The 19272-nt window shown below is 40.9% G+C and overlaps 1 protein-coding gene across 6 annotated transcripts in view; it reads right to left on the bottom strand.

The window, feature by feature from the left end:
• The window catches only part of AKNAD1 (AKNA domain containing 1), a 37668-nt gene extending 20362 nt beyond the window's left edge, over window positions 1-17306 (bottom strand). For 5 of the 6 annotated variants that reach the window (XM_082687586.1, XM_082687588.1, XM_082687584.1 and 2 more), the window contains exons 1-6: window positions 17220-17306; window positions 12938-14023; window positions 10565-10604; window positions 9848-9996; window positions 9689-9751; window positions 5160-5290 (exon numbers count right to left, since the gene is read on the bottom strand). In XM_082687586.1, coding sequence (XP_082543712.1) covers window positions 5160-5290; window positions 9689-9751; window positions 9848-9996; window positions 10565-10604; window positions 12938-13918 — 1364 coding nt within the window. In that variant the 5' untranslated portion in view covers window positions 13919-14023; window positions 17220-17306. The remainder of the gene's footprint in view (window positions 1-5159; window positions 5291-9688; window positions 9752-9847; window positions 9997-10564; window positions 10605-12937; window positions 14024-17219) is intronic. The other variant, XM_082687585.1, reaches the window with a different exon arrangement.
• Window positions 17307-19272: the final 1966 nt, after the last annotated feature.

Raw genomic sequence — 19272 nt, 5'->3', positions numbered from 1 at the left:
TAAGGCTATGAGAAGATGCTCCACATCATTCATCACCAGGAAAATGTAAATTTAAACAATGATGAGATACCACTAGACATTATTGGAATGGCCAAACTATGGAATGCTAAGAACACCCAATGCTGGCAAGGATGTAGAGCAATAGGAATTCCCATTCATTCTTGGTGGGAATTCAAAGTGGTAGAGCTACTTTGGAAGACAGTTTGACAGTTTCTTTCAAAACTAAACATATTTTTACCATACGATCCATCAATCACACTCCTTGGTATTTACCCAAAGGAGCTGAAAATTTATGTCAGCACAAAAACTTGCATACAGATGTTTATAGCAGCTGTACTCATACTTTTCAAAATTTGGTTGCAACCAAGATGTCCTTCAGTAGGTGAATGGATAAATAAGCTGTGGCACATCTAGACAATGTAATATTATTCATCCCTAAAAAAAATGAGTTATCAAGTCATGAAAAGACATGGGGGAACATTATACACATATTACTGAGTGGAGGAAGCCCAATCTGAAAAGTCTACATATTGCATGATTCCAACTATGTGACATTCTGGAGAAGGCAAAACTATAGGAACAGTGAAAAGATCAGTGATTGCCAGGGGGTAGGGGAGGGATAAGAAGATAGAGTACACAGGATTTTCAGGGCAGTGAAAATTCTCTGTGATTCCATAAAGATGGATACAAGGTATCATACATTTGTCCAACACCAGAGAATATACATCACCAACAGTAAGCCCCAGTGCAAACTATGGGTTTGAACAACTACAATTTAGCTGTGTAGGTTCATCAGTTTTAACAAATGTATGGCTCTGGTGGGGGATGTTGATAATGGGAGAGAGGCTGTGTGTGTGCAAGCAGAGGTATATGGGAAATCTCTGTACCTTACTCTTCATTTTCCTGTGAGACTAAAGATAATCTTAAAACATCTTAAATTATACCGTCCACATTCTTTGATCACTGGAAATTAATAACAAAATACAGCAACAAAAACAGCAACAAAACACTCATCCTAATAACTAACTGTTGGGTTACTAGGAAACAAAAATAGAGATGAGGGGTGCTCTACAAGCAAATAAGAAGTGAGCAAACAACATGTAAAACCAGTGTAATGTAGCTAGTACAGTACTTGGAGGAAAATTTATAGCTTAAAATGCATTTACTAGGGGGAAAGTTCAAAATCAATAAACTAAATATTCAAAACAGGAAGATAGGAAAAAAACACAATATAAAACCCCCAAAAGGAGAAATAAATGGAACTGAAAAGAATTTGATCAATAAAATAAAAAATTTTCTTTGAAAATCTCTATAAAAATAAACCAGTAGAAAGTGACTGAAAAACATTAAAAATGAGAAAGGAAAGATAACAGAAGAAAAATTTTTAATCAAATGGGATTGAACGACTTTATACCAACAGTTTAGAATCTAGATGAAATGGACAAGTCTCGGGGCGCCTGGGTGGCTCAGTGGGTTAGGCCGCTGCCTTCGGCTCAGGTCATGATCTCAGGGTCCTGGGATCGAGTCCCGCATCGGGCTCTCTGCTCGGCAGGGAGCCTGCTTCCTTCTCTCTCTCTCTGCCTGCCTCTCAGTGTACTTGTAATTTCTCTCTGTCAAATAAATAAATAAAATCTTTAAAAAAAAAAAAATAAATGGACAAGTCTCTAGGAAAGCATAAATTATTAAAATCTACTAAAAGAGAAGTAGAAAATCTGAAAAAACTAACCAGAGGAAAATAGAAAGGATTATCAAAAACCTACCCCTACAAAAGGCACCAAATCCAAGTGGGATTATGAATGAGGTCAAGAAAGACTTGAACCCTTTTGGAACATGAAAAGGGAAAATTTCCCAAATCATTCTAAAGTTGAACATTAGGATGTTGATTAATACGTTAATATTAATTAATTATAGACTAATCTTTATTAATAGGTTTAGGGAATAAATTAAATAGATTCCTAAATCCCATTTGGTTAAACATTTTCCTAAATTTAAAAAAAAAATTAATCCTAGTAAACTTAGGAGTAGAAGAAAACTTTCTTGATAAAGCTTATCTACTTGAAATTACAGCAAGCATCATACTTGGAAAAAAATTCCCTTACTCTTTAGAACGTGACAAGAATGCCTGCTTTTGCTAGTATTATTTATCATTGTTTTGGAAAACCTAGCAAATAAATCGATAAAAAGAAACGTGATGTTAAGAATTGGTGGGAAGAAAAGATAAAGTATAAATATTTAGCAGGGAATGGGAGCGGGGAGAACCCATCATTATTTTCAAAGGCTATGACTGCCACACCTAAGATAATCAATGGATAATCAATGGTTAATCAAATACTAAAAGCAAACCTGTGTAAGGTAGCCCAGCACAAGTTAAATATGTGATTTTTCTTTATTTCCTATATATCAATTATGGAAACATCTATTACTAATGCCCAGAAAACCTACAAAATAGCTAGGAATAAGTCTAACAAAACATGCATGAAATCTACACGAAGAAAACATGTTCCTGGATGGAAAAACTCATTGCAAAGATTTCAACTCTAGCTAATCTGTAAATTCAACACAATCCTGAACAAAATTCTAGTGGAATTTCATTAAGGAAGTTTGGTGAGCTGATTATAAAGTTTCTGAGTAAGAAGAAAGTACAAGAACAGCTAACAAAACTTAAGAAATATTTCAAATGTACACTAGACTACAGTAATTTAAAACTATGTGGTTAGTGTGGAAATAGAAACATAGCTCAATGGGATGGAACAGAACCAGTCCCATCTACACGTGGAGGGTTTTTTTATGGGATAAAAGTGGCTTTTTCATCCAGTGAGAAAGGCTGCTCTACTCAGTTAGCGGTGGTACAAAGATCTAAGCGTGGAAAACCGTATCGATACTTAAGTAAAATATAGGAAAATATGCTCTAATCCAGCAGGCAGACAAGAGCTAGCAGGGGACAAGGAGAAGTTGGAAACTGGAAGGAACTGAAATGGTAGCGCAAGGCCTGAAGGTAGTGGGAAGAAGTGGGCTCAAGGACCATGGCCAGGTGGGTTGGAAGCAAGCAAAGGAAGAGAGAGGAGGTGAAAACACGAAGATCTGGGGATGGGGAAAAGACTTTTTTTTTTAAAGTTTATTTATTTTTTAGTAATCTCTACTCCCATTGTGGGACTTGAATTAACAACCCTGAGATCAAGAGTTGCCTGCTCTTCTGACTGAGTCAGCCAGGTGCCTCAGAAAAAACATTTTTGAGGGAATCTGTGATCTGTTCCATAAAGCAGAAGACAAGATTGTATGCTGATGGTATCAGAGAGAAGGGATTGGTGGAGACAGAGCCCCACCCCTTGACTCCTTGGCTTTCAGTGTTAGTGTGTGAAACCATTATCTGACAAACAAGCTGCATGAAATAAAACAACTATTTATGCATATTACTTTTTTTTTAAAGATTTTATTTATTTCTTTGATCAAGAGAGAGAGACAGCAAGAGAGGTAACACAAGCAGGGGAAGTGGGAGAGGGAGAAGCAGTCTCCCCCCTGGAACAGGGAGCCCGATGTGGAGCTCAATCCCAGGACCCTCTTACCACGATCTGAGCCAAAGGCAGATGCCTAATGACTAAGCCACACAAGTGCCCCCTGCATATTACCTTTTAAAGGCAATAATAAGAAGGTCTTAATAAGAGCACATTGTGGATTTAAACCAAGTAATTAGTCAATGAATCAGCAGAATTCTTTCCCCTGCAAAACGTTATCTACCATGGCCTTTGGATTCAACACTTAGAAGGTTTTGGACAATTCCATGGGGTTCTGCCCATTGCCACATTAGGCCCATGCGAGACAAGAGGACCAGTGTTAAGCCAAGCAGCCTTGCTTGCTCTGAGCCGGTTTTAACTCAGTTTTGAGAGAGACTGGGTCCTTCCCTTGCCCCAGTATTGAAAGCTTTTCCTGTATCTGGGATATAATTGCAGTTGAAGCTCTTTTGATGTATACTGGGTCCAGAACACCGTGGGCGTAACTAGGATATAAATACAGCATTGCATAACTTTGGTCTCGTTGTGCACAGAGGCCTGACTTTAAAATGACTGCCCAGACAAGTGGGAGTCCTTGGAAAATAAATATCCTTACTCTATTAGTTTTTAAATAAATAGTGAAAGTATGTAGAGATCTTTCTTTTCCCAGAAAACAAAATAAGCCTTTGGGAGGAAAAATCAATATTAAAACCTCATCCCTGCTGTCTAATTACTCAGTAGTGCAATACCAGTAGACAGAGATTTCATTCATTTTGAAAAAGTAAAATTGTACTTTGGGGAAAAATATTACCTTAGGACACTAGTGCCAGAATAGAAACCATTAAAGTAATCTGGCCTCAAGAATGATTCCATGTGAAAAAATGCTATGAATACAGAGAGCTGAACTTAAAAAGATTAAGCCTCCTAAATGGATTCTTTTCATTCATACCAGGAAATTAAATGGAAACAATCCTAGGCTGGAGTCCTGGAACACCTCTTAAAATTATTTGGATTGGAGAAAGAGGCGCACAGGACCATAAAAAATGGCCAATTGGAAACTTCAATGAGCTTGCTTCCAAGTTTCTCATGTGAACTAACTCAGGAGTCATCTTGACCTTTAAGCTTTAACATTTTCCCTTTATGGGGAGTGGTGGGACCCTCGGCCCCAACAGCCTAACAATGGTCCTCTTGGGCCCCCTACCCTGCTGGAGTTGTCTGTGGATGGGAAAGAAAAGGGGGAGAAAGAGACAGAAGAATCAGACGGGGGAAACAGGGGCAGGAGTGGGGCAAAGGGCAGGACACGGGGAGCTTGGAGAAAAGGCCCCCTTGCGTTAACATGTGAACCTATCTAAGGTTTTCTCGTGTTGTTCTGAGTCTCAGAACCAATTCTGACATCCAACAAAGGACTAAACTGTAGCATAAAAATCTCTCCTCCAGGAGACAACTGTTCATTTCGAGGACTCCATCTGCGCCGATGCCCTGCCCAGGACTTCATATGTACCGGGAATTCCACACTGCTTGTTGCATGGGGTAACTAACACCTGTTCACCGGTGGCAGAGTTTTTGCGGACCCTAAGGGGGCTGTGCAAACTCTCGGCCGGCAGCCACATCAGAATCCCACCTGAAGGAGGTCGCCTCTGCCCCCTCCACCTCACACAGTTTAAGCCTGACCTTTCTGGATCAAAGTCACCGACAGCTGGGGATTCATGCCTGTGAACTTGCTTCAAAGTCAGATGCTTCTCCTTGTTGTCCAGAAACTCCTGCTCCAGCAGTTCAAGATGTCCCTGCAGTTTCTCCAGGACCTGTAGCAGCAAAGTCACTGAAATCACACACATGGAAGCCTCTGCATGTAGTTGGTTTCCCCCCAGATACAAGGAGGGTATACTCTACGCTAGTTTCAAAACAAAGCCACCATCCTTCTCCTGGAAATTTTTTTGTTTCAGAGTCTGACATCTAAAATACAGACAACCCAGAGTCATCTCTGTGTATACAACACCCTCCTGGTACACAGTTTTTTCAGTACACTGACCTGATTTCTCTCCCAGAGCCTACCCAGGAAGCTCTAAACTTCCATAATAGGATAGCAGTAATCATGTGCTTTTGCAGAATGATTTGTAGCTTACAGAGCACTTTCCCATGCATTGTCTTACTTAAGCCACACATCCGTGTTGTAAATGTTGCCAAATAGATGTTGTTATCTCAGATGTATATGGGAGGAAATTGAGCTCTAGGAAGTATGTCCAAAGCCACACAGATCTTAAAAGCAACTAATGTTAGAGGACCCGAGTTTGAATCTATGGCCCTTGGACAGTGAGATGCGGAAGGAACGTCAGGAAGTTTAGCTAGAGCTTCAAATGGGTCTTCGAGACGCCCACACACGCAGCCCTGTGCAGATGAGTACTTAAACCGTGCAGATTAAGGTCTGGTCTTGAAGTGTGCAGGCCTTGGCCCTGTGGCCCCAGTAGCTAAACATTCCCTGAGAACTGCCTGTGTGGGGCCCTGGGCCAAAAGTACGAGGGATACACAATTCTATCAGGCACAACACGCCCTGGTCTCAGGGGGTTTATTCTAGTTGGAAAAAGAGACTGGATTCAAGGGTTTTGCCTTGACTCGGGAGAAGTGAGATCTAAGTCAGGCTTAAAGAATGCTCAGGAGAGCCTGACCAGGCAGCATTCGTGAACGTGGAAAGGAAAGGATGACTGGAGAGATGTTGCACGTAGCACAGTTGGGTTACAGGATCAGATACCCTGGGGTTCAATTTCAGTCCTGTTACCTAATAATTGTATTATTTTAGTCAACTTGAACTCTAAACTTCAGTTTTCTCATCTGAGATAATAATAGCCCTCACCTCATATTGTGAAAATTACATGAGTTAATGCTGAGTGCCAGGATCATCACCACCAGGATTAATTCTGACTATTAAAAATGAATAAACAAGTTTATGCTGGTCAAAGGGCATACAAAATGGCAGGTGTAGTAGATGTTTTACATGTCCTCTGCCCAGACTCATCCTCCATTTTTCTCTGTGCCCCAACCAGAAGGTTCACCTTCAGTGGGCTACATCAACGAGCTCCCTTGTCCCGGCACTGGTTCCAGCCAATGCAAGGCAAAAGGAGAAGAGAGAAATGAAGACGGATGACTTAGGGGTCTTTTTATCCCTGATGTCCTCCTGCTTGTTCCAGCTACTCCTACTGCTATAACTGTTCTCCCGAGGCCCCCAGATCTGCTGTTCCTTCTATGAGATGCTTTCTGTCCCTTATTGGTTTCCCCTTGCCCACACCATTGTAAAATGCTGCCTTATTAAATTCTCCTCAGTTGTTCCACTGGAGTAAACTGTCAAGGTCCCTGCCAGGACCCTAATGGGTACTGCAGATCTCACAGATAATGCTCAGGTTCCGAGCTTGGGAGGTAGAAAAAATGCAAAACCCCTGACTTAAAATGAGGAATCTGAAAAGGCTGACAGATTTGAATGAAGCTGTCGATGTTGGACAAGTAGAATTTTCAGCAAGAGCGGGGGACAAGTAGAATTTTCAGCAAGAGCGGGAGAGCCAAGTGAAGATAAGCACAAACATTTGGCGCTGGAGATAAGAAGTTAGGACCTGTAACTTAGGAATTGGTAGATGGTAAGAGCAGTGAAAACCATGAGAAGGAATTAGGCGTTCAAAGGAAAGGGAAAAGAGAGAAAGACAATCACAAGCTATAATTTAAGATCTTGGGATTTAAATTGTATTGTGTCATAGACGAAGGCAGAGCACGGTTGTCTAGCCATAAATGTACCTCCTTTAATTCTCATAGCAGCTCTGAAATGGGAAGACACACTGCACGTCTGAGATCTTACAACTAGTACTTAGAACTAGAATGCTCCAACAATCCAAGTGCTTTCAATTCTGTCGTGCCACTCATGCTGAGGTTGGTTTTATTTTTTAATTTGACAGAGAGAGGGAGCACAAGCAGGGGGAGTGGGAGAGGGAGAAGCAGACTCCCCACTGAGCAGGGAGCTTGACACGGAACTCCATCCCAGAACCCAGGGAAGGATGCTGAAGGCAGATGCTTAACAACTGAACCACCCAGGCACCACTTTTCATTTTTAGATCTTTTTTTCCCCTGAGGTTAGTTTTAGCCCTGATGTCTAGGGCTTTGACTCCCTCTTCTTTTACCTGTCTCTGTTTGCTGATTCTTTCCTTGGACTTCTTTATGGCTTACTTTATATGTTGCCTGGGCAATTTCATAGCTTCAGCCAACAGCTATACCCAAATTTACATTTCTTCCCAAACACTGAGGCCTTCGAGGCCCAGTACCATTGGTCTAATTGCCTATTAGATCTCTCCAATTGGATGTCCTGTAAGAACCTCAAAATGAACTTGGTGCCTTGCTTCCTGCTCACCTCCCACACCCACTAGGAACTGGATCTTCTATTTTTAGTCCTTACCTTGGTTGCCCAAGCTAGAAATCTGAAATTCATCCAAGCCTCCTCCCTTCCTTTATTTACCCCTCTTAATCAGCCACCACTTGGTTAAACTCTTAGACATCTTCCCCTCTCCATCCTCAATGCCAGTTTTGGTTCAGGGCCTCCTAATTTGTTGCTTGGAGTATGGCTTCCTGGCTACAGACTTGCCCCCTGGGTGCTTGCCATTTCTTGGCTTTCAGTCCCCCATCACTGAACCTCAAGGTAAAATCTAAGCTCCTTAGCAAGGGTTAAAGGTCTTTCGTAATGAAGTCCTTAACACCCTCTCTAGTTTCCTCCCTTTCTCTTCACCACATGAACCCCGAGCTCCACCTGGTCAATTACAGTGCCATACAGCTCCTCAAACTGTCAGCACTCTCGGCTCCTGTGCCATTGCACGGCTGGTTCCTTTTCTTGGAATGGCCTCTTGCCCCTACTTTGCCAATCTCATACATATGCATCCTAAAGTGTCAAGCTCAGAGGTTGGTCCCTTCCAGGGAGCCTTCTCAAGTGCTCTCCAATTGGCAAGGGTGAGCCTCTTCTAGTTGCCCTCAGCACCATATGTAACAGTTCTCAAGCTTCATGTTGCTTCTCTGTTTATCAACCTGTTGTTTCTAGGAGACTGTAAGCCACTCTTCATCTCCAGATCCCTAGTGCCTGGTACAGAGTCTGGGACATAGGAAGTACACAGTAAGTATTTGTTGAATGAATGAGTGAATGAGTTATTTAATTAATATGAAAAACAAATGAGTAATGCACTGTTGCACTGTGTCTCTTAACATTTGGGTCTTCCTGGGTTTTGTCTATGCTGTCTGGTTTCTACTGCACAGCCTATTCTGAGCTTTGTGGTCCTTCACTTCAGGAGTTCTGATCACCTGTTGTTGACCTAATGTCCTGAACAGTAACTTTGACTCTGCACATTTCTGGCTCTAGCAATCTCAGCTTTTTGCCCCATTGCCGTGCTCCACCCCCATGTTCCACAACCCTGGCACTGATGAACAAGGCTGTGTGGTTACAATAGAAATCAGTGATTTGATTAAATGCAACAAGCAAGGATGTGACAGTCACAGACTTTGATCTGAAAAGCATAGCTTTAAGATCAGTTTCAAGTTTTCAAAGTTTTTATATATTGAGTTGTCAGATACTGGGAAATTTTATAACCTGTATCCTCCAGAACCCAACAACTCTGGATGGGCTTGCCCTTTATAATAACTCACATGTTACTCTCTTAAGCCTATCATGGTCTCAGATTTATTGTGGGGTGACTGCTAGGGAATAGCAGCCATAGGTAATAGATTCCCTTGACAATGAGAGAGGGCTAAATGCATACAGAAATAGAATTCTAAGTTCTTTTAGCCCCTGTAACACAAAGCCCCCAAGCCTCAAATAACCAATGAGATCCTCAGCCTCAGTCTATTGGGAGGTAGGGTGGGAGGATGGGAAGATGGGGAAAGTGGAAATAGGGTAAATTAAATGCTAACAACATTTCCTATTAGTTACCCAATATATTAAGCTTGAAATATGTTATTAAAGACCTTAATGCAATTTGACTCATCATTAATAATTAAGGGCAAAATATATGTAAGACACAAGGCCAGGCCTCTGGAGGTCACTGTCCTTTATCTTCAGCAGAGTTTTTCACCAGAACATTTCCACTCCCACCAATGTAGGGGAAACATGGTGCTATAAAATCATTTGTATTTACCCATGTCAAATTCCCTAACAGAGATGTTTAAAACTGGATAAAATTTATTACCAGACTCTTGTCTTGCAAAAGATAGGGAGAGTCCTGCACTATGCTTTTGGAAAACTCTTGTACCTGCAGGGAAAAAATGCAATATTTCATTAATGGCATGATATCTTACATCTGAATTTGGTCACTTCTATCCATCATAGTAAGCTTTAAAAATATTACTTTAGTCTTCAGTTGATCAGTCTGTTCTTTTAACTTCTGGCACATCTGTTTCCCTTGGGTTATCTTCTGAAATATGTAAGAAGAGCTTGGGGAAAGGTCTTTCTGAGTGATTGATGACACCTTAAAGAGACTCATCTCAGATTCTATTCCTGTATAAGAAAGAATAAGTTTTGGCTTCCATTCATCTCAACTTGACTACAGACTTACTAAGTACTAAAAACAGAAGTCTGTGGCAACCATCACCATTTGTTATTTAAAAAGAGGTTTCAAAATGTATATCTAGGGGTGCCTGGGTGGCTCAGTGGGTTAAGCCGCTGCCTTCGGCTCAGGTCATGATCTCAGGGTCCTGGGATTGAGTCCCGCTTCCTCCTCTCTCTCTCTCTCTGCCTGCCTCTCTGCCTACTCGTGATCTCTGTCTGTCAAATAAATAAATAAAATCTTTTTAAAAAAGTATATCTAAATCGTAAAGGTTTAAAAATGTTTGTACCTGGGATGCCTGAGTGGCTCAGTCGGTTAAGCATCCAACTCTTGATTTCTGCTCAGGTCATGGTCTCAGGGTCATGAAATCCAGCCCCACATCAGGGTCCAGGCTGGGTGTGGAGCCTGCATAAGATTGTCCCTGTCCCTCTCCCTCTCCCTCTGCCCCTCCCCATCTCCTCATTATCCTCTCTCTCTCTCTCTCTAAAAATAATTAAAAATCAAATCAAATATTAGTACCTGTGAGATGTTCTTGGTGAATATGTATTGTGGGCTCCATCTGTACAATTAGAGTATAAGAAAACATTATTTAGGGATGCCTAGGTGGCTCAGTCATTCAGTGTCTGCCTTTAGCTCAGATCATGATCCCAGCGTCTGGGATCGAACCCCATATTGGGCTCCCTGCTCAGAGGGAAGCCTGCTTCTCCCTCTCCCACTCTCCTTGCTTATATCCCTCTCTCACGGTCTCTGTCAAATAAATACATAAAATCTTAAAAAAAAAAAAGAAAACATTATTTATTGTTAATACCATTATTCAAAAAGATACAAAATGTTGTGGTCATCATGGAGACAGCCCAGAGTTGTGTCAAGACATGCGTCTCTGATGCCAAGGTTGAATTCCACTCTGACACTTAACTGCTGGGTGACTCAAGACAATTACTTCATCACTGTGAACCTCAAATTCCTCAGCAATAAGATGAGGATAGAAATAGAACCTACCTCCTAGGGTTGTTATGCAGATGAAATGTTAGGTATTACCATAAGATCTGGCATGTGGTTAAGCATTCATGACATATCAGCTGATACTACTACCATGTTCGATACTATTACAGGGAATACTGAAACATTTCTCCCAAAACTGGACCATAAGCTCCATGAGGGCAGGGGCCATCATTGGTCTTCTCACCAGCGCTGTAGCTTGTGCTCTCACTAAAACTATGCACACAGTAGACACACTCTAGAGAATAATATAAAATCATATGTGTTAAGTTCCAAAATGTGAGTCAAGATAGTGATTACTCACCACAGACTAACAGGACAGGAGCTTAAATTTCAGGGTGACTCACCTTGAGGGTCTTCCCACTGTTCTCAACACATAAAGCTCAGAAACATGCCCGTCCCCAAGCGTTCAATGGCGGTGGTCAAACTAGACTTTGGTTATGACGAATATCTCAGTTGTATGATGGATAGTCTATTCTCCCGCCTTAATCGACAGGACTAGAGAAAATCAGACACCTGACTTTAGACTGCCACTGACCAGAGAGAGGTGAGCCTAATAGCCATTCTGTTCCTACTAACCTCAGGGCACTGAGGACTGTGCCCCCTTCCCCCAGGGGTGTTTTCCTGCAAGCCAAATGAGAACCCCTGAGATTTGCCAATGTCAGACACAGAGAAGCACAACAGTCAAGGCCAGGCGGGTTGCTGACTTCAGGTGTGGGGCGGGGGAGGGAGCAGGGGGAGTTCTGCTCAAGTTCCCGAGAGCGTTCAGATGAAAAGAAGGAAGCTGAAGCATGAAGGGGTGAAAATGGAAACAGGCAGAAAGTGTTCAGTCCAGAGTGCCCTTCATACAAAGTTTAAGGGAAAGATCGTACTGTCCTGATAAAGTGCCAGAGAACTAAAATGTTTACTTTGATCATTGATGTGAATTTACCTAACTACTGAACCTTAAGTAATCAATTAGGTCCCAAGCCTCAATGTGTTGAGAAGTTGGATAGGGGATGGGAAGAAGAGGAAAGGGGAAATAGTATAAATAAACATTAATAAAATTCTGTCTTTGGGGGCATCTGGCTGGCTCAGTCAGTAGAGCATAAGACTCTTGATCCTGGGGTGGTGAGTTCAAGCCCCAGGTTGGGTGTAGAGATTACTTAAAAAAATAAATAAATAAAATCCCAATGTAAGCATTAAAAAAAATTGCTACTAAATTGTTGCCAATATAGGAAGCCTGGAATGTTATTAAAGATCTAAATATGATTTGATTTAGCATTAATAACCAAAGCTGTGATATATGGAAGGCAGAAGGCCAGACCCTTGGGAGAATCAGGCAATAGAAAGATGAAGACAAGGTTGTTGCCCTCCAGAGTACTCAAGTCTAGTAGAAGAAACGGATATTTCTGAATTATCATGACCCAAAGCAGGCTGACATAAATGCTCTGACAGAAACCTAAACATCCGAGGATGTGAAGGAGTGACTGGGTGGGAAGCAGGGTCGGAAAGTCCCACGGCCAATGGGGAACTGAAGGAGGCCATGAAAAAGCAACAGTCTTTGATAAACAGAGATGGGATGTTCCATTTAGGGCAGGAGTTCTGAGAGTAGGAGCATGTGGGCCAGAGAGTTTGGGGACCAGCAAGCCCCCTATGACTCCTGGGGGATGAGAGCAAAGTTTATAAGGATAGGATGGAGCCCCCACTAAAAATGGGGAAACCCAAATTCCAGATCAAAGAATTTGGAGTTTATTCTATGAGGTGTTGTTGTTCTTCTAGCCCCTGATTCTTCTCAGAAAGACACCCGCTGAGCTTCTGACAGGTCAGTTCCATGTTCCTCACAAAGACCCACACTGATACGGGTGAGCAATGGCCCTGATCTTGCATTTCTTGCAGACCACTTTCACTTACCTCTATCTGTTGTGAAGGTTCAGCAGTTTTCCTTTTCTGCCCATGTCTCTCAATACAGTTTGACCTAGACATGCTTTCTAAAATATCTTGCACAATAGCTGACTTATCTCTCAATTTAGGAGAAAAGTTGGCTTGTTTATCTGTTGTAAGTGGTTTATTAATTGTTTTATTTTTAGGGCTTTTCCCTTTGGGAACAACCTTAGGGAAATCAGATAACTGGTAATGAGCCAGACCAGGGCCATGTTTGAACCCACTGCCTGAAACTGCTTTGCCAGTCTGCAGTTTCTGGAGTGGCTGCCCTTGGCAACTTTTTGGTTTATCATGTGGACTCTTGATTTTAGTTAGAAAATGTGAAGTTTCTTGATGGCTGCTCTCTCCAGCAGCCTCTAAATCAGAGGCATATTCTTCTCTCACAGTTAGAGAACAACAAGGCATTTTGCTGTGTTCACCACCCTTTTGGGGGCTCAGTTGGTCTGTGAGTTCTGGGGTTTGTTCTTTTGGCCAAGAATTCTTAACATGGTGCAAAATAATATTTTTAATAAGAACTTCATCAGAACTGTCGGCATTAGAAATCTCTGGGAGAGTTTCACAATTAATGTCTTGACCTTTTAATAATTCCTCATTGGAAAGATGATGGAGTAAAATATGAGAAATGTTTGACTTTGAAGGGACTCTTTCATTAGCTCGAATATCAAGATTTGTGGTGGATTGTTTCTTTTTATCATAGCTTTTGTTGATAACAGTTTTAGTCATTTTACCCAGAGTCATGGCCATGTCTGCATGTCTGCAAGTCTCTTTATATGTAGCCTTTTCTTGAAGGTCATCTACTGTTAGAAGAATTTGATTTGAAACATCAAGGACATCATTTTTTGAGGTAAAATTGTAATCATTGTATATCTTAATTTGGGAGAAATCCCTATCATAAGGCAAATCTTTCTGTTTCTTAGAAGTTGTATCTTCTGAGAAATGGGCTTTGTCCATGTATGTGCGGCCTGGCCTTCTTTTTCCCTTGCCTATTCTTGAGGTTCTTAATTATAACAGTAGATCTTCTGGTTTTCATTGATTGTCTTCATTGCGTGTCCTATTCTGTGCAAAATGAGAAGAACCTCATTGTTAAATATATTGGAATAATGTATGAAACTATGTTTATATTGCTGTTGATGCCAGAACAAAACAGATGCTTTTCATTTAACAAACACAAGGCAAAATGCTCAGCCAAGTGGTATATAAACAAGGAATAAAGGAAAAAAAAAAAGTTGGGAGGAGGCTTTACATTTTTTTATTCATTAAATTTTGAGGGAGAATTTGGTCTCTAGTTAATGACCAAATATTTATCAATCTCTCCTTGGAAATGCTATTTGGAATTTATTCTCCCAAAATAGGAGCTTAGGCTGCAAGTGAAGAATTGCCATGCTAAAATGCCAGGGCTGTCACTTGTCTACACATCTCTGACAGGCCTCCACATTGTATGTTCCTGAAAGCTGGCTCAGCTCAAACACCACCAGCCTTCTCTGTGCTGGGGCTTTTTCTTCTGTCCCTCCAGACATTCTGGCTCCCTTCTGATTTTCTCTTGTATGTTAAAGAAAGGCAGAGAAGTACTAATAGAAATATGACCAAGGAACAAAAAGTCCTTTTGAACACCTGGAGGCCGGTCTGCCACCAAGCATCCCTTTTCTGATTAAAACCCAGGCAGAAGTGAGTCAGGGAGGCTACCTTGCTCTGAGCAGTCCTGACTTGTTGCCACAGCCTGGGGGTAGCAGTGTATCTTAGGGATACTCTTGAATATGGTCAGAGCAAAACCATCTGCCATTTGGTATCAGTCTTTCTTTCTTCTCAAACAAAATTGAAAACACCCATTTAGATGTAGCCTCGCGATTTGCGAACTTTTGGAACAACTCCTTAGAAGCAGTAAGATTTCTTCCAGTTTTAGGTGGAGTAACTGAGGTTCTGAGTCAATTAGGGGGCCTACCACCACCGGCTGCCTCCCTTGCCCATATAATGACAGGTTTGGATGAGTGGATCTCTGAAGCTGTCTCTCCCTCTAATTTTTTATGAGTTTGTGAACTGGTGGTTTCTTAGATAACCTGAAAATCTAAAATTATATGTTTGACCAAAAAATGAGCCAAGGAAAAGGAGTACAAACTAAATGTGGTAAAGAGGTCTACAGAACATCGTTCAAAATCTTAATTTGTAGATATGTGTCAATGTTAGAGAACTCAAATCAAACATATTTTGTTTAAAGTGAGAGGGGAGAGAATTGGGGAAAGGAGAAGGAAAGGAGGGGAAGAGGAAGAAGAAGAAGAGGGGACGGAAAGAATAGGGAGAGTGGGAGGATAGGAGAAGAAGAAGAAATACTGCAGAATTATTTTACATTATTTAGTGCCTAATATTCATTGTAAAGTGAGGTGTATCTTCATGAACGAATTGTAGGCTCTTCCAACCCAAACTGAAGAATAAGGGGAAATGCTTCTCAGGAAAGTCAAAGGCACAGTGGGAAAGCAAGAATTGAGAGCCCTTGATGTGAATTCCAGCTTCTCTACTCATTAGCTATATGCCATCGGGCAAGTTACTGAATTTTTCTGAGCCTTAGTTTCCTCTTCTGAAAACTCAGAATAATACCTAGTTCACAGGATTGCTAGAAGAATGTGATAATGCATGTAAAGCTCTTGGCATAGTGTTTGGTATAGAGTGAGCATTCAATAAGTGGTAGTTTAAAAATCAAAAAAACAGTCTCAGTGTTGAAATACTGAAGAATGCCCAGAGATGGAAGGCTGGGTTACTCTATTTGTGGGGATAGAAATAGCCTACCTGAGATATGATCTGATCTCTATAAGAGTTTTTAACTATTTTAAAAATCGACCTGTAAATGAATATGCTGTTTGATAGTGAAAACAATCACTAAATAAATTTAAATAGAATATGTCTAAGACATCTAAAAGACCAACAGGTAGATGAAAAGATATTCAACATCACTCATCATCAGGGAAATGCAAATAAAAATCACAATGAGATATCTATCTAACACCTATTAGAACGGCTATCTCCAAGAAGAAACCAACAAATGGTGGTGAGGATGTGCAGAAAAGAGAACCTGTGGAACACTGCTGGTGGGAATGTGAATTGGTTCAGCCACTATGGAAAACAATATGGGGGGTTCTTCAAAAAAAATTAAAAATAGATCTACCATATGATCCAGCAATTCTACTTCTGGATTTATACATTAAAGAAATGAAAAGAGAATACCAAAGAGATACATGCACTTCCATGTTTATTGCAGCATTATTCACTCTAGCCAAGAAATGGAAAAAACCTAAGTGCCCATCAGCAAATGAGTGGATAAAGAAAATGAGGAAGAAGGACATCCTTCCATTTGCAACAACATCAATGGACCTTGAGCACATTATACTAAGTGAAATAAGTCAATCAGAGAGACAAATACTGAACAATATCACTTAGATAAAGAATCTATAAGTGTCAAACTTCTAAATACAGAGAGTAAAATGGTGGTTACTAGGGGATGGGGGGGTGGAGAGGACAGATGTTGTTTAAGGGTATAAATTTTCAATGAATAATAAATGGGTGCTAGAGCTCTAATGCACAGCACAGTAAATATAGACAACAATATTGAATTATAATCATAAAACTTGCTAAGAGACTAGAACTTAATTATTCCAACCACTAGAAAGAAATAATAATTATGTAATATGATAGAGGTACTAATTACCACTGGAAGGGGCAGTCATATTACAATATATAAATGTATCAAATTAACATGTATACACTTTTAAATTACACATACTATGTGTTAAATATACCTCAATAAAAAGCCTGCTTTCTGAGAGAAAAAAGAATATCTTCAAGTGCCTACAGAGAAAAGAGAAAAAGAAAGACACATTCCAGTTTTGCAGGACTTTTAGTGGCCCAAGTTACAGCCCCAAACTCATCCTCACACCTTCCTTGTTCTTGAGATGCTCTTTGTTGACCTGTAAGCCCTTTTTGCTAAGAAAGAAAAGACCCTTTGTTAGCCGGATCATCCACTTAAACTGATAATATTTAATTTTTGCTAAGAAAAAGAAAGAGAGAGACTACCAACGTAAGCCAGAAGTCTGAGAAACTCTATCATCAGATGTGGGAAAACAGCTTCTCTTGTTATTATCGTTATTGGTGTGTGTGTGTGTGTGTGTGTGTGTGTGTGTGTGTATGTGTGTACAAAATATCCAATGGGTTTTGTCTGTAAAAGGACAATTTACATCCTTAGCATTATAATTATAGGGCCTCTTACAGTTAGCTGGAAGGAACTGGAACATCTTCTCATGTCAAAACTCAGCTCGATCTTGGAATCCAACAGTGAATCCAAAAAGATTCTGGTCAGAACCCAACAGAACCTTTCCATAGGCCCAGTCCAATTTACTGAGCTCAGGTGAACATATTTAGGGCCGTGACTGCTATGTGTACTGACCATTATGTGCTCAGCAATAGCTCACAAATCACCCTGAACACCGAGCAAATGAGGCTCACAGGTCCTGGTGACCCACACCTGTGAAAACACTGCAGTCTGGGCCTTAAGCAACAGGGGCTCACCATGCTGCCATCTGTTTCCTGTGTGGTTTACTTTTTTATAAAATCTGAATTTGGTGTTGGGATGCTGACTTACGCTCACTAATTTGGCCAGTTCAAAAGAAGATAACCATGGTTGGGATGACTAGGGATCTCATGGAATCAGTTAAGAATGTTTATAGAAGGGGCGCCTGGGTGGCTCAGTCATTCAGCGTCTGCCTTTGGCTGGGGTCATGATCCCAGCGTCCTGGGATCAAGCCCTGCATTGGGCTCCCTGCTCATCAGGGAGCCTGCTTCTCCTCTTCCACTCCCCTGCTTGCTTTTCCTCTCTCCCAGTGTCCCTCTCTGTCAAATAAAATCTTTTAAAAAAAAAAAATGTCTGTAGAAGGGAAAACCAAAACTCCTTAGTAGTTAGAGGTTCAAGAGGGTCAGTGAGTCACTGTTTCTGGGTAGTAGGTGATGTTTGTTCTATTCGATAAGCCCATTTAGTGGTAATACAATGTATCACATTCTATACTGGAGGATTATTTCCATCTTCAGTGGAAAACTGTGGGACCATGTGCCTGTGACAGTCACTTACATCATCCCTAATACCCTCCATTCTGTGTTTAGACCTTTGCTAGCCACCAGACAGGCTATGACCCAGAGGCAGAAGAGAAAGCAGACATTGTTTCTACACACCCTAAAATAAATTTAGAGAATTTATTCACTAAATAGTGAACCAATTTAGTGGTTCACTAAAGTATGAACCACTTAATACTCAGGTCTTGAACCCCACTCTTCTAAGATCAATCCTATGAAGTGTAATAAAAATAGTTGACTGTTGGATCCAAATTCTTCTTCCTCCTTTATATGTGTGTCAGGAAGAATGTGAATAGGTTACAGTTAGAAGCTATAAGTTCATGATCCAATTTTTTTTTTTTTAATTGTGGTGCCTGGGTGGCTCAGCCTCAAGCCCAAGTCGGACTCCCTGCTCTCTCTCTTTCTCTCTCTTTCTCTCAAATAAACAAAATCTTTTTTTAAAAAAACATTTTTTAATTTGGGGGGCACCTGGGTGATTCAGTTGGTTAAGTGTCCGACTCTTGATTTTGGCTCAGGTTATGATCTCGGGGATATGAGATCAAGCCCCACATTGGGCTCAGTGGAGAGTCGCTTGAGATTCTCTCTCTCCCTCCCCCTCTGCCCTCTGCCCCTCTGCCTGCTCTCTCTCCCTCTCTCAAGTAAATAAGAAAACAAAATCTTTAAAAAAAGATTTTTTTTTATTTTTAAGTAATCTCTACAACCAACATGGGGTTCAAACTCACAACACTGAGATCAAGAGTCACAAGTTCTACTGACTGAGCCAGGCAGGTGCCCCCACAACAGTATATTGAACAGCCTAGAACAATATGCTGCTCTAAATCTTCACCCAACACATGCCACAGTCAACACAAAGAGGCAAAACAATAGCAGTAGCAATAGAAACTCACCTCCACCTTGGGGGGTCTCTGCACATCATAGAGTGAACCCGTGAACCTTTCGATATAGAGGAGCAATCCTTTCATTCTAAGTCATCTTTCTTTTATTCAATAGTAGGAAGTTGGCTGCAATTAAATAATAGAACAAAAACTGAGCATCCAAATCATGGTGTGCCTACTTCTTCCATGTTCCTTTAATTGCAAGAAACCAACTTTGAAGACTACTAAGGAACTTCTGATGTGACCTAAGCTTCTCTGTGTGCGTGTGTGTGTGGTCTTTTTTTTTTTTTTTTAAGATTTTATTCATTTATTTGACAGATA

Source organism: Mustela nivalis, assembly GCF_964662115.1.
Source record: "Mustela nivalis genome assembly, chromosome: 10".
NCBI classification, from domain to species: domain Eukaryota; kingdom Metazoa; phylum Chordata; class Mammalia; order Carnivora; family Mustelidae; genus Mustela; species Mustela nivalis.
This window is presented reverse-complemented; position numbering and strand designations above follow the sequence as displayed.